The sequence below is a fragment of the Thecamonas trahens genome (assembly GCF_000142905.1).
Source record: "Thecamonas trahens ATCC 50062 unplaced genomic scaffold supercont1.30, whole genome shotgun sequence".
Taxonomy (NCBI): Eukaryota; order Apusomonadida; family Apusomonadidae; genus Thecamonas; species Thecamonas trahens.
In genome coordinates, this window is record NW_013657650.1 from 296,211 (window position 1) to 307,118 (window position 10,908).

General features: G+C 63.5%; 2 protein-coding genes across 2 annotated transcripts in view; one reads left to right on the forward strand and one right to left on the reverse strand.

The window, feature by feature from the left end:
• Positions 1-909: 909 nt before the first annotated feature.
• AMSG_06732 (filamin-C) lies at positions 910-9,890 on the forward strand (the record flags this gene model as incomplete). The annotated part of the gene is made up of 5 exons (XM_013901330.1): positions 910-957; positions 1,224-2,178; positions 2,235-2,770; positions 2,806-3,885; positions 3,995-9,890. The coding sequence occupies 5 exons, from the start codon at positions 910-912 to the stop codon at positions 9,740-9,742; spliced, it is 8,367 nt and encodes a 2,788-aa protein (XP_013756784.1). The 3' UTR covers positions 9,743-9,890.
• Positions 9,462-10,908, reverse strand: part of AMSG_06733 (paxillin) — a 1,693-nt gene continuing 246 nt past the window's right edge. The window contains exons 2-3 of the mRNA XM_013901331.1: positions 10,596-10,765; positions 9,462-10,551 (exon numbers count right to left, since the gene is read on the reverse strand). Coding sequence (XP_013756785.1) covers positions 9,755-10,551; positions 10,596-10,764 — 966 coding nt within the window. The 5' untranslated portion in view covers position 10,765 and the 3' untranslated portion in view covers positions 9,462-9,754. The remainder of the gene's footprint in view (positions 10,552-10,595; positions 10,766-10,908) is intronic.

Here is a 10,908-nt window from a genome sequence, read left to right on the forward strand (position 1 = left end):
ACGATTGACTAAGGACGGCTGCTTGTCATCACGATTGACTAAGGACGGCTGCTTGTCATCACAATTGACTAAGGACGGCTGCGATCGCTATCGACTGCGTGCGGCTGTTTGCCATCACGATTGACTAAGGACGGCTGCTTGTCATCACGATGGACTAAGGACGGCTGCTTGTCATCACAATTGACTAAGGACGGCTGCCATCGCTATCGACTGCGTGCGGCTGTTTGCCATCACGATTGACTAAGGACGGCTGCTTGTCATCACGATTGACTAAGGACGGCTGCCATCGCTATCGACTGCGGACGGCTGCTTGCCATCACGATTGACTAAGGACGGCTGCCATCGCTATCGACTGCGGGCGGCTGCTGGCCATCACGATTGACTAAGGACGGCTGCTTGTCATCACAATTGACTAAGGACGGCTGCCATCGCTATCGACTGCGGACGGCTGCTTGCCATCACGATTGACTAAGGACGGCTGCTTGTCATCACAATTGACTAAGGACGGCTGCCATCGCTATCGACTGCGGACGGCTGCTTGCCATCACGATTGACTAAGGACGGCTGCCATCGCTATCGACTGCGTGCGGCTGTTTGCCATCACGATTGACTAAGGACGGCTGCTTGTCATCACGATGGACTAAGGACGGCTGCTTGTCATCACAATTGACTAAGGACGGCTGCCATCGCTATCGACTGCACGATTGACTCTTGCCATCGCTTGGACAAGGGCCATCTACAGGTTGCTTGCCTAGACATTAGATGCTGAGGAGATTAATTAGAGCCTAGTGACTGGTGCAGCTAGGGCAGCCAGTCAGACGGGTGAGCCGAGCCGATCAGCTGCGGGCAAAGTGTGAGCTGGCGAACAGCTGAGAGGCATTCAGACTGCACTTGGACGAGGCGTGAAGGATGGCAGCGTCCGAGGAGATGGACCCACGGACAGTGATGCAGTTGAAGGTATGTTTGTTTGTCTTGACCTTCCATGTCTCCGCCTTTGTCTCTCTGTACTGGCTCTCTCTCTCTCTGTCTGTCTGTCTTGTGTCGCTGCGGGTGGTCGACCGCCGAGGTGCCAAGGCGGACCACCGTTGGGGCAGAGAGTCACGGCGAGCTGAAAGAGGCCAGACCGGAGCGGAAGACGGGTGCGGGGCGAGGGATAGGGAGGAGGAGGAGGAGGACCATGGAAACTTATATAGGGTGGTATCGGGTTTGGATGACGTGGGTAGACCTTCACCGGATGGGCCAACTTCCATCTGGCGCCACTGAAGAAGGAGTTTGTGTGGGACAAGATTGATGGCGTTGAGCTCTGCCAGCTGCTGGAGACCATCTCGGGCGATGAGCTGTCCGGGTACAACAAGAATCCTCGGATGGGCTTTATGAAAAACGGCAACGTCCACATGATCCTCGAGTGGCTGGAGAAACACGAGATTCCGGTCCACGGCCTCGACTCGGACTCGATCGTCTCGGGGCACATCAAGTCGGTCCTGGGCCTACTGTGGGTCATCATTCTCCGCGTCGACATTGCTCAGTATCTCAACGACGATAATCTGGCGTACGACGAGAACGGGAAGAAGTTGACACCCAAGCGCGCTCTCCTCCAGTGGGTCCGACGAGCCATGCCCGAAGGCTTTGATACTGACATCACCAACTTTAAGGGCTCTTTCCGCGACGGCAAGGTCTTTTGTCACCTCATCAATGACGTCGTAGCCGGCGGAGTGCCCGAAGAAGTGCTCAACTCGGGCGACGCAGCCCTGACACTCAAGACCGCTTTTGACGTTGCCCACACTGAGCTGGGCATTCCCAAGCTTCTCGATGTCGAGCAGTTTCTAGACGAGGACGTGCCGCTCGACGACCTCTCGGTCATCACCTACGTCTCGTACTTTCGCAAGGCCGAAGCTAAGGCGAAGGAAGGCCTTTCGCTCAAGACTGACCGCGAGCCCGAGCCTGAGCCCGAGCCCGAGCCTGAGCCCGAGCCCGAGCCCGAGCTCGGGACACAGCCTGAGCCCGAGCCCGAGGCACAGCCTGACGAGAGCGATGCGCTCCGGTCTCGTGTCGCTGAGCTGGAGGCACAGGTGGCGTCGCTGACGTCGGAAGCCGAGGCGGCTGCATTGTCACAGGCTGAGAAGGACGCGATTTCTGCGCGGGCGCTGCAGGCAGCGACCGAATCGGATGCCGATCTGCGTGGACGATTGCCGAGCTTGAGTCACGAGTCCATGAGTTGGACGGAAGCGTGCGAGACGCCGATGCCGACAAAGCAGTGCTGCAGGCCAAGGTGGAGAGCCTCGAGGCAGCCGAAAGCGACATGCAACACTCACTCCAGACGGCTATAGCCGGCATCCACGAGGCCAGCAAAGCATCGATGACACCTGCGGTGCTGGGCGAGATCCAAGGCCATGCCGCGACGATCGATGGAGTGGCCGGGATCCCGTCGGCAGAGTCACTCGAGGCAACACTAGAGATGCTGGGCATGACTCTCATGGAGGCTCAGGTGCAGGCTGCGACTGCATCGGACGCAGACAATACCATTGCCGAGCTGCACACCAAGCTGCGCGACCTGAAGGCCAAGTCGGCGACACATGCCGCCTTGCTTGGGTCGATCGAGGAGACGATGGCTGCACACGGGGCCGAGGCAGTCGACTCGGACGACGAGGCAGTACGGGCCGATGCTGCGGCGCGGCTGCAGCAGCTGTTGCAAGCTTCGGCCGACACAAAGGCCGGTCTCGAGTCACAGGTTGCAGAGTCAGCAGCTCGCACGTCCGAGCTGGAGAACACCGTGGCGGGTACAAAGCTACGATCGCGATGCTCAAGAGCGCGGGCTCTGAGCGCGATTCCGCGATTGCCGACGATGAGGCCCAGATTGCCAAGTTGGAGCAGGTAGTTGCAAAGCACGAGGCTTCCATTGCCGAGCTGGAGGCCGTAGTGGGCAAGCGAGATGTGGCCGTGGCCGAGAAGGAGAGCAAGATATCCGAGCTGGAAGCAGCCATTGCGTCACTCGAAAGCATCGGAGCCAACCGCGACACGGCTGCGAGTGAGCGGGCTGCCAAGATCACTGAGCTGGAAGCCGCAGTGAGCGAGCGCGACGCGACTGTGGCTGCTCGAGATGCAACGGTAGTTGAGCTCGAGGCCGCCATGGGTGCACGAGACGCCATGATCGCCGAGAAGGATACCATTATCACTGAGCTCGAGGCAGCGGCGCTCGAACGTGTGGCTGCCATGGAGAAGAAGGACACCCAAGTCGCCGAGTTGGAGAGTGTAGTGGCCGAGAGGGACGCAGCCATCGCGTCACTGAAGAGCATCGGCGCCGACCAAGATACTGCACTTTGCGAGCGCGATGTCGCACTTGCAGACAGCAAGGCCAAGGTCTCACAGCTGGAATCAACGGTTTCAGACAAGGAGGACAAGATCTCTCAGCTCGAGTCCACGGTGGCACGGAGCGAGGCAGAGCTCACCAAGAAGGAGAGAAGGATTTCGGAGTTGGAGTCTGCCGTGGCGGACAACGGAAGCACGCTTGCCAGCAGGGAGAGCACGGTCGCGGAGCTTGAGTCTGCAGTGGCCGACAAGGAGGCCGTGATTGTTGACCGGGAGACCAAGATATCTGATCTTGAGTCGACTGTGGTCGACAAGGAGGCCATCATCGCCGACAACGAGACCAAGATCTCTGAGCTCGAGTCCGCCGCGGTCGAGAATGAGACCAAGATCTCTGAGCTCGAGTCGACGGTGGCTGACAACGAGACCAAGATCACTGAGCTTGAGTCGACTGTGGCTGACAACGAGACCAAGATCACTGAGCTCGAATCCGCCGCGGTCGAGAATGAGACCAAGATCACTGAGCTTGAGTCGACTGTGGTAGAGAATGAGACCAAGATCTCTGAGCTCGAGTCCGCCGCGGTCGAAACGAGACCAAGATCACTGAGCTCGAGTCGACTGTGGTCGACAAGGAGGCCATCATCGCCGACAACGAGACCAAGATCACTGAGCTTGAGTCGACGCGGTCGAGAATGAGACCAAGATCTCCGAGCTCGAGTTGACAGTGGCTGACAAGGAGACCAAGATCACTGAGCTTGAGTCGACGGTGGCCGACAAGGAGACCAAGATCTCCGAGCTTGAGTCGACGGTGGCCGACAACGAGACCAAGATCTCTGAGCTCGAGTCTACCGCGGTCGAGAATGAGACCAAGATCTCCGAGCTAGAGTCCAATGTTGCACACCGCGACGCTACCATTGCGTCGCTGGAGGCTTCGAGTGCGAGTCGTGACGAGGCTCTGAACGCGCGTGACGCCACCATTACCCAGAAGGATGCTAGGGTCTCCGAGCTCGAATCACTTGTTATCGAGCACGAGGCCAAGATATCCGAGCTAGACGCCACCGCCGCCGAGCTGGAAGACGCCGTCGTCGCGCTCAACAACGCATCCACCGGGCTACAAGAGACGCTCAACGAGACAAGCTTGGAGCGCGACGCCGCGGCTGCCACCGTCGCCGCTCTCTCCGACGTCGTCGCCCACCACACCGATACTCCGTTGCCCGACGACCCAGCTCGTCTGGCAGCCTGGGTTGAGGACGTCCTGCGCAGCACAGAGGACGCACTGACAGCGCTTGAGCGCGAGCACGATGACCAGGTCCGCGAGCTAGCCCAGGCTCTCGAGGACGCCTCGGCCGCCTCCACTGACATCTATCGTGCTCTTCTCCAGCTCCTAACAGACACCAAGCTCGATCCGGCACTCGCTCCCCTGGTCCTCTCGCGCATGCTCAAGGATGCGTCAGTTGTTGACGCCCGCGTTGTCGACATCACCCCGCCGGCCACCGTCTCGCTCAACGACCCTCTCGAGGCCACCATTAACCTCCTCGGCACTGCCCTCCTCGCTGCCCAGGAGGCGAACGCTGCCTCAGCCACCGCTGCCGTCGAGGCTGCCGAGTACCTCGCAAAGATCAATGCGCTCGAGGCTACCTTAAGCGCGGCTGCCAGGTCGACGGCCTCGCTCCGCACTGACGCCTCCGTCGTTGCCACTTCGTCCGACGCCGCAGACCTTCCCGCTGAGTTCTCCGCCCTCTGCGCCACCCTCGACGACCTCACGTCCTCCGTCCTCGCAGACCGCATTGACCCTGATGTCCTCGCCCTCCCGCTCACCACCGCAACCGAGCTCAACCGCGAGGCCGGCTCTGCGCTTCAGCGCCTAGCCGCAGCCAACGCCGCGCTGACCGAGGACAATGTACAGCTCCACGAGGAGCTCGCCGAGGCCGCAGCCGATCTCGCCGCTCTCCAGAAGAAGCTCGACAAGGCCCATGCCGAGCTTACGTCGGAGCGCGCATCCATCCAGACTCTCGAGGCCGAGCTTTCTGCCGCCGCCTCGGCGACCCGAGACGCTCTCAACAAGGCCGCCACTTCCGCCACTGCCGCTAACAATGCCGCCGACGCGCGCGCCGCTGTCGAGGCCAAGATCGAGACGCTTCAGGCCGAACTCGAAGAGGCCCATGCCGCTTCGAACACCTTGCTGCTCGACAACGCAAAAGTTAAGCGCGAGGCCATCGAACATCAGCAGAAGCTTGCCTCGTTACACGAGGATGCCAAGGCTCGCATGGACGAGATCACCCGCGAGCAGCTGCGCAAGGAGGAGCTGCGTGCCAACAGGCTCCGCGACGAGCTTGCTGCCGCCAAGGATGCCCTCGTCACCGCAGAGAACGCCGCTGCCGACTCGGCTGCTCGCGAGGCTATGCTCGAGCAGCAACTCGCCAACGACCGCGCCTCGCTCGACGACATCTCATCGTCGCTCGACGCCCTCCGCACAGCCAACGCCGCCCTCCTCGAACAGCGCGACGACGCCCTTGCAAAGCTCAATGCACTCGATGCCGAGCATGCCGCCGTCGTCGCAACCGCAACAAGCACTGCCAAGGAGCTCGCTGACGAAAAGACTCGCCACGCCGTCGCCCGCGACATGATTGCCGTTCTTGAGGCCCAGACCGATGCCGCCACCTCCGACGCTGCAACTGCCATCGCCGCCGCTGAGGCCGCCTCCGCCGATGCCGCCCTGGCCTCGTCCCGCATCATCGAGCTGGAGGCCGAGCGCGAGGCATCTGCCCGCACAGCCGCCGCCACCGAGCAGCAGCTGCATCTGGCCGAAGGCGTCAGCGCCGAGCTCAAAGCCGAGCGCAAAAAGAGCGCCCAGCTTGCCGCCGAGCTTGAGACGACACAGACTGCTCTCGAGGCCCGCAAGAAGCTACACGCATCGTCGCTGGAAGTCCTTGATGCCCTCAACGACCGTGTCGAGTCGATGGAGGCCCACAACGGGTCGCTGCAGGATCAGCTGCAAGTCATCGCCAAGTGTGCGACCGGCAAGGAGCTCGACCTTGTAGAGAAGGATCGCCAGGAGTGGCTTCGCGCCGACGCCGAGTTTATGGGCGAGCTCCGCTCGCTGCTCGGTGATCTGCACGCTGTCAACCACCAGCTCGGTGTGCCTATTGATGATGAGTACGGCGTCCTCGCCTCGCCTCCGGTGGTACAGGGGCTCCTCGTTCCCGGTGGCTCATCGCCAACGATGCGCCGTTCGGGCTCGTCGGCCGTTCTTGGCCGCCCGCTCACCACGCCGTCGCCAGCAGAGCTGCCAGAAATGGCCGACTATCTAGCCAAGCTCAAGGCTTTTGAGCGCGAGCTCGACACCCAGGCTGCCGCCTCGGCCGAGGCGGTTGCCCACGCCCACACCCTGCTCGCACCGGCTGCCGACGCCGAGCTCGTGCCTCGGTCGCAGACAACTGCGCTCGTCTCCAGTTCGGGCTCGGCTGCCGGCATGTCGTCGCACTATATCGAGGTCGACCCCGAGCTGCTCGCCGAGCTTGCCTCGCAAGGCTTCTCGCTGCCAGACACCAAGGACGGCCGGCTGACCTCATACGGCTTTACCAAGCTATCGACCGCTTTTGTCTCGCTTCGAGCCGCGCTCGATACTGCCAACTCTCGCCTCGCTGAGAGCCAGGCGCAGCTCTCGGCTTCACTCCAGACGCAAGCGGAGCTTGAGGTCGCGGCGCAAGATGCCGAGGCGCGGGCGGCTGCAGCAGCTCCAGCCACGCCTCCATCACGAGCGCTGGCCGAGAGTCAGACGGCATGGCGAAGCGAGACGGCGTCTGCAGTGTCGCGCCTCGAGCAGGCACTCAAGGCCAAGGACGACGCCGAGTCGACCTGGCTCCGCGAGCTACAGGCAAAGCGGGTTGCCGACGCGTCTGCGGCAGCCCGACTGGAGGACTCGCTCAGCGCGGCGCTGGACGAGAACTCGCGACTGCAACGAGCGCTTGCAACGGAGCGCGCTGCTGCGGTCTCGGCTCGCGACGAGGCCGATGCAGCCGCCGCCGAGCGGCAGCATCTCAGCGCCCGGCTCCGCACACTCGAGAACGAGCTCGCGGAGGCACGTGATGCATTCCGCGCCGCGTCGGGTGCCGTCGATCAGGCTGAGAGCCTCGCGGCGCAGCTGGCAGCGAGTCGGGAAGCGACCGAGCACGCAGAGGCCGATGCCAATGCTGCCCGTGCGGCGGCGGCAGCTGCCGAGCTGCTGATCGCCTCGCTCCGCGACCAGATTGCGCAGTACCAGCAGCGTGTTGCCGAGCTCACGGCTCAGCACAAGGTGAGCCTGGAGGCGGCGGCAGAGGCGGCGAACCCGACCGCTTCGTCGGCGCTTGCGGCGCTTGGCCCGCTCATGACCGAGCTGGGCGAGCTTGTGGTGGCTGTGCAGGATGCGCGCGACCGTCAGGCACCGGACCTCCTCGCGCTCGAGCGTGCCCTTTCCGGGCAGTATGACGACTTGCTTTCGGAGCTGCTTGTGGCGATGAATACCGCCGACGCGCAGCACGAGACTGAGGTCAACTCGCTGCGGGCGACGGCGCAGGACATGGTACACCAGCTCGAGGCCATGGCCGCCGACCGCGAGTCGCTGCTGCTCGAAGTCGACACTGCCAACAAGGCCGCGCTTGCCGCCAAAGCGACCCGAGGCGGAGGTGGAGGCGGAGGCGAGCACACGGGCTCGAATGGCGCCGAGTCGGCGTCGCGGCAGGCTTCGCTTGGCGCGGCCGAGCGCATGGCTCGAACGGATCTTGTTCGCGAGCGTGCGCGCGCCGAGGAGGCTGAGAAGAGCGCACGAAGCCTGCGCAGCGAGCTGACCACGCTCCGTGGCAAGCTTGCCGAGAGCCAGACCGCGGCGACCGAAGCTGCACGAAACAGCACCCGGCTGCAGGCCGAACTCGAGCGTTTGATGGCGCATGCGCGCTCGGCCGAGACGGATGCGGCGGCAGCACGGGCTGATGCCGCGGCGGCAGCCGAGGCTGTGGCGGCAGCCAGCGCGCGGGCCGATGCCTTTGCCGGCATCCATGCCGAGCTGGAGGCTGAGCTGGAGAACTCGCGTACTGCAGCAGAACAGGCGGTGGCCCAGCTCGCGCAGTCGAGCGCTTCTGAGCAGACAGCCCGGGTCCGGGTGGCGTATTTGGAGAAGGAGCTTGAAGCAGCGCGCGAAGCGACCGAGGCAGCGGCAAGTGACGCGGCCGAGGTTCGTGATGCACTCGCACGTGCCGAGCGTGCGGCCCAGGACGCAGGTGCACTGGAGGCTGAGCTCCGTTCGCGGCTTGTGGTGGGCTCGCCAGACGACCTCGCCGACGCGTTTGAGGGTGTACTGGCCAAGACTCAGGCGGAAGAGGCGACGGCACGACGCGCGTTGGAGCTGCACATCGAGTATGCAGTGGCTGCAGTGACCAGCTCTGTGCTCATGAAGCAGACCCGCGACGTGGAGGAGCAGCTCCGGGAGCTGGAGCGCAAGATCGCCCGGCGCGAGCGGCGGCTGAGCGCACTCCGTGACATTGATGCCATCGAGCGCGACTTGTCGCAGATGCGCACTCGCAACGGCGAGCTGTTCACACAGCTTCAGGAGGCACTCAATGAGATGGATGCCTCGCACGAGCGTGAGCGTGAGCTGCGCGAGCAGCTTGCCGTGGCTGAGGTGGATCGTGCGGCGATGTCTCCAGCGCGGGCTGTCTACGAGCGAAATGGGGTCAAGAACGAGGCACGTGGCACGCCGCACGCGGGTGCCCTGGACGTACTCGCCGAGTATGAGATGCTCAAGCGGCGTCAGGTGGCTGACGAGGTCAACGCGTCTCGGCTGGAGATCCGGGCCGAACTCGAAGCGTCGATCAACTCGTCGCTGGCGGTGCTAGGCGAGTCGCGGAGTGAGGAGCAGCCCACGCGTGTGGGCGATGCCTCTTACCGTGAGCTCTACCACAAGCTGGAGATGACGCACGACGAGCTACGCGCAGCATACGATGCGTTGGTTGCGGAGCACGATACGTTGCAGATTAAGCTCCGGGCCAAGTCACACGAAGCGGTGGTTCTGAGCCGCGCGGCGACGCAGTACACCGAGGCACGGTTCTCGCGGTGCCCCCGGTGCGCTTATGCGGTCGACGCGGCGGGGGCGGTGTCGTCGCCGGCCAAGCCGACCGGTCTTCGTCAGCGCGCGCAGTTTACGGCGTCGGTTGGGGTGGCACTGACGGTGCATCTGCGGTCGGAGCAGTTCCGCGCGCCACATGTTGTGACTGCGCGGCTGGGTATCCACGCAGCAGAGGTTCAGCGGGTGCGCGGCGAGCCAAATGCAGTGTCTGTGACGTTTGTGGCGCGCCGGGCCGGGCTGAGCAAGTTGTACGTGTTCTCGGACGCGACGGAGATTCGCGAGTCGCCGCTGCTTGTGCGGGCGGTGGACGAGGTGCTGGAGGGATTGGCTGGGTAACTTTAGCGGCGGCTAGTTGGCAAAGCAGGTGTTGCACATGGGCTGGCCGTTCTTCTCGTAAAACGAAAGATCCGGCAGCGCCGAGGCGCAACCTTGGCACTTGAGGCAGGACGAGTGCCACTTCTTGCCGCAGGCGTTGAGAAAGTCGCCCGAGATGGGCTGGACGCAGCCGGCGCACTTGACGCCAAACTGGGCGTGGAAGCAAGAGGTGCAGTACGGGTCGGAGCCTCGCGGAATGAACTCTCCGGAAGGGAACGGGTTGCCACACGAGGTGCAGGCAAAGCATCCCTCGTGCCACGACTTGCCAAGCGCCTCAAGGCACGAGCCAGAGATGACCTGGTTGCACCGGCCACACATCTTGGCAAACGAGGTGTGGTAGCATGAGGAGCAGTACGGGCGGCCGTCCTTGGGGTGGAACGGGACCGTGCCGAGCGCCGTCGAGCACTTGGCGCACTTGAAGCATGCCTGATGGAAGGTCGTGTCCATAGCCTCGAGGAAGGTGCCCTCGATCTGCTGGCGGCAGGTTGAGCAAGTCTTGGGGCCCGACGACGCTGCCGGGGCGGGCGCCGGGGCGGGCGCCGGGGCGGGCGTAGAGGCGGGCGCCGACGACGCTGCCGGAGCCGGAGCCGGAGCTGGGGCTGCGGCCGAGTCTGCAGCCGACGAGTCGTCGTTGAGATCGTTGAGCAGATCATCGAGATCATCCTGGTCGTTGTCTGCTGCAGGCGTGACAGCCGGAGCCGGAGCCGGAGCCGGAGCCGGAGCCGGAGCTGGGGTAGCGGCCTCAGCGGGAGCGGGGCCGGGGTAGCGGCCTGAGTGTGAGCTGCGGGCTCGGGCGAAGCATCCTCGAGCTCACCAAGCAGATCCTCCAGCATATCCTCATCGTAGTCGGGAGCATCGTTGGTAGCGGCGGCCGGAGCAGGAGCCGGCGTCACCACCGTAGCGGTCTGTGGAGCCGAGTCAAAGTTATCGAGAGAGTCGACATCGGCAGAAATGTCAGCCAGCAGCGAGTCGAGCTCGTCCATCCTGTCCTCCATCGGTTCCCCAAACGAGGTGAGTGCCATGTCGTGCCTGTGAACGAAAGGAGAGTGTGGGTGGGGAGGGGGGAGGGGGGGTAGGGGGGGGGAGGGGGGGGTAGGGGGGGTAGGGGGTAGGGACGGCCTCAAAAT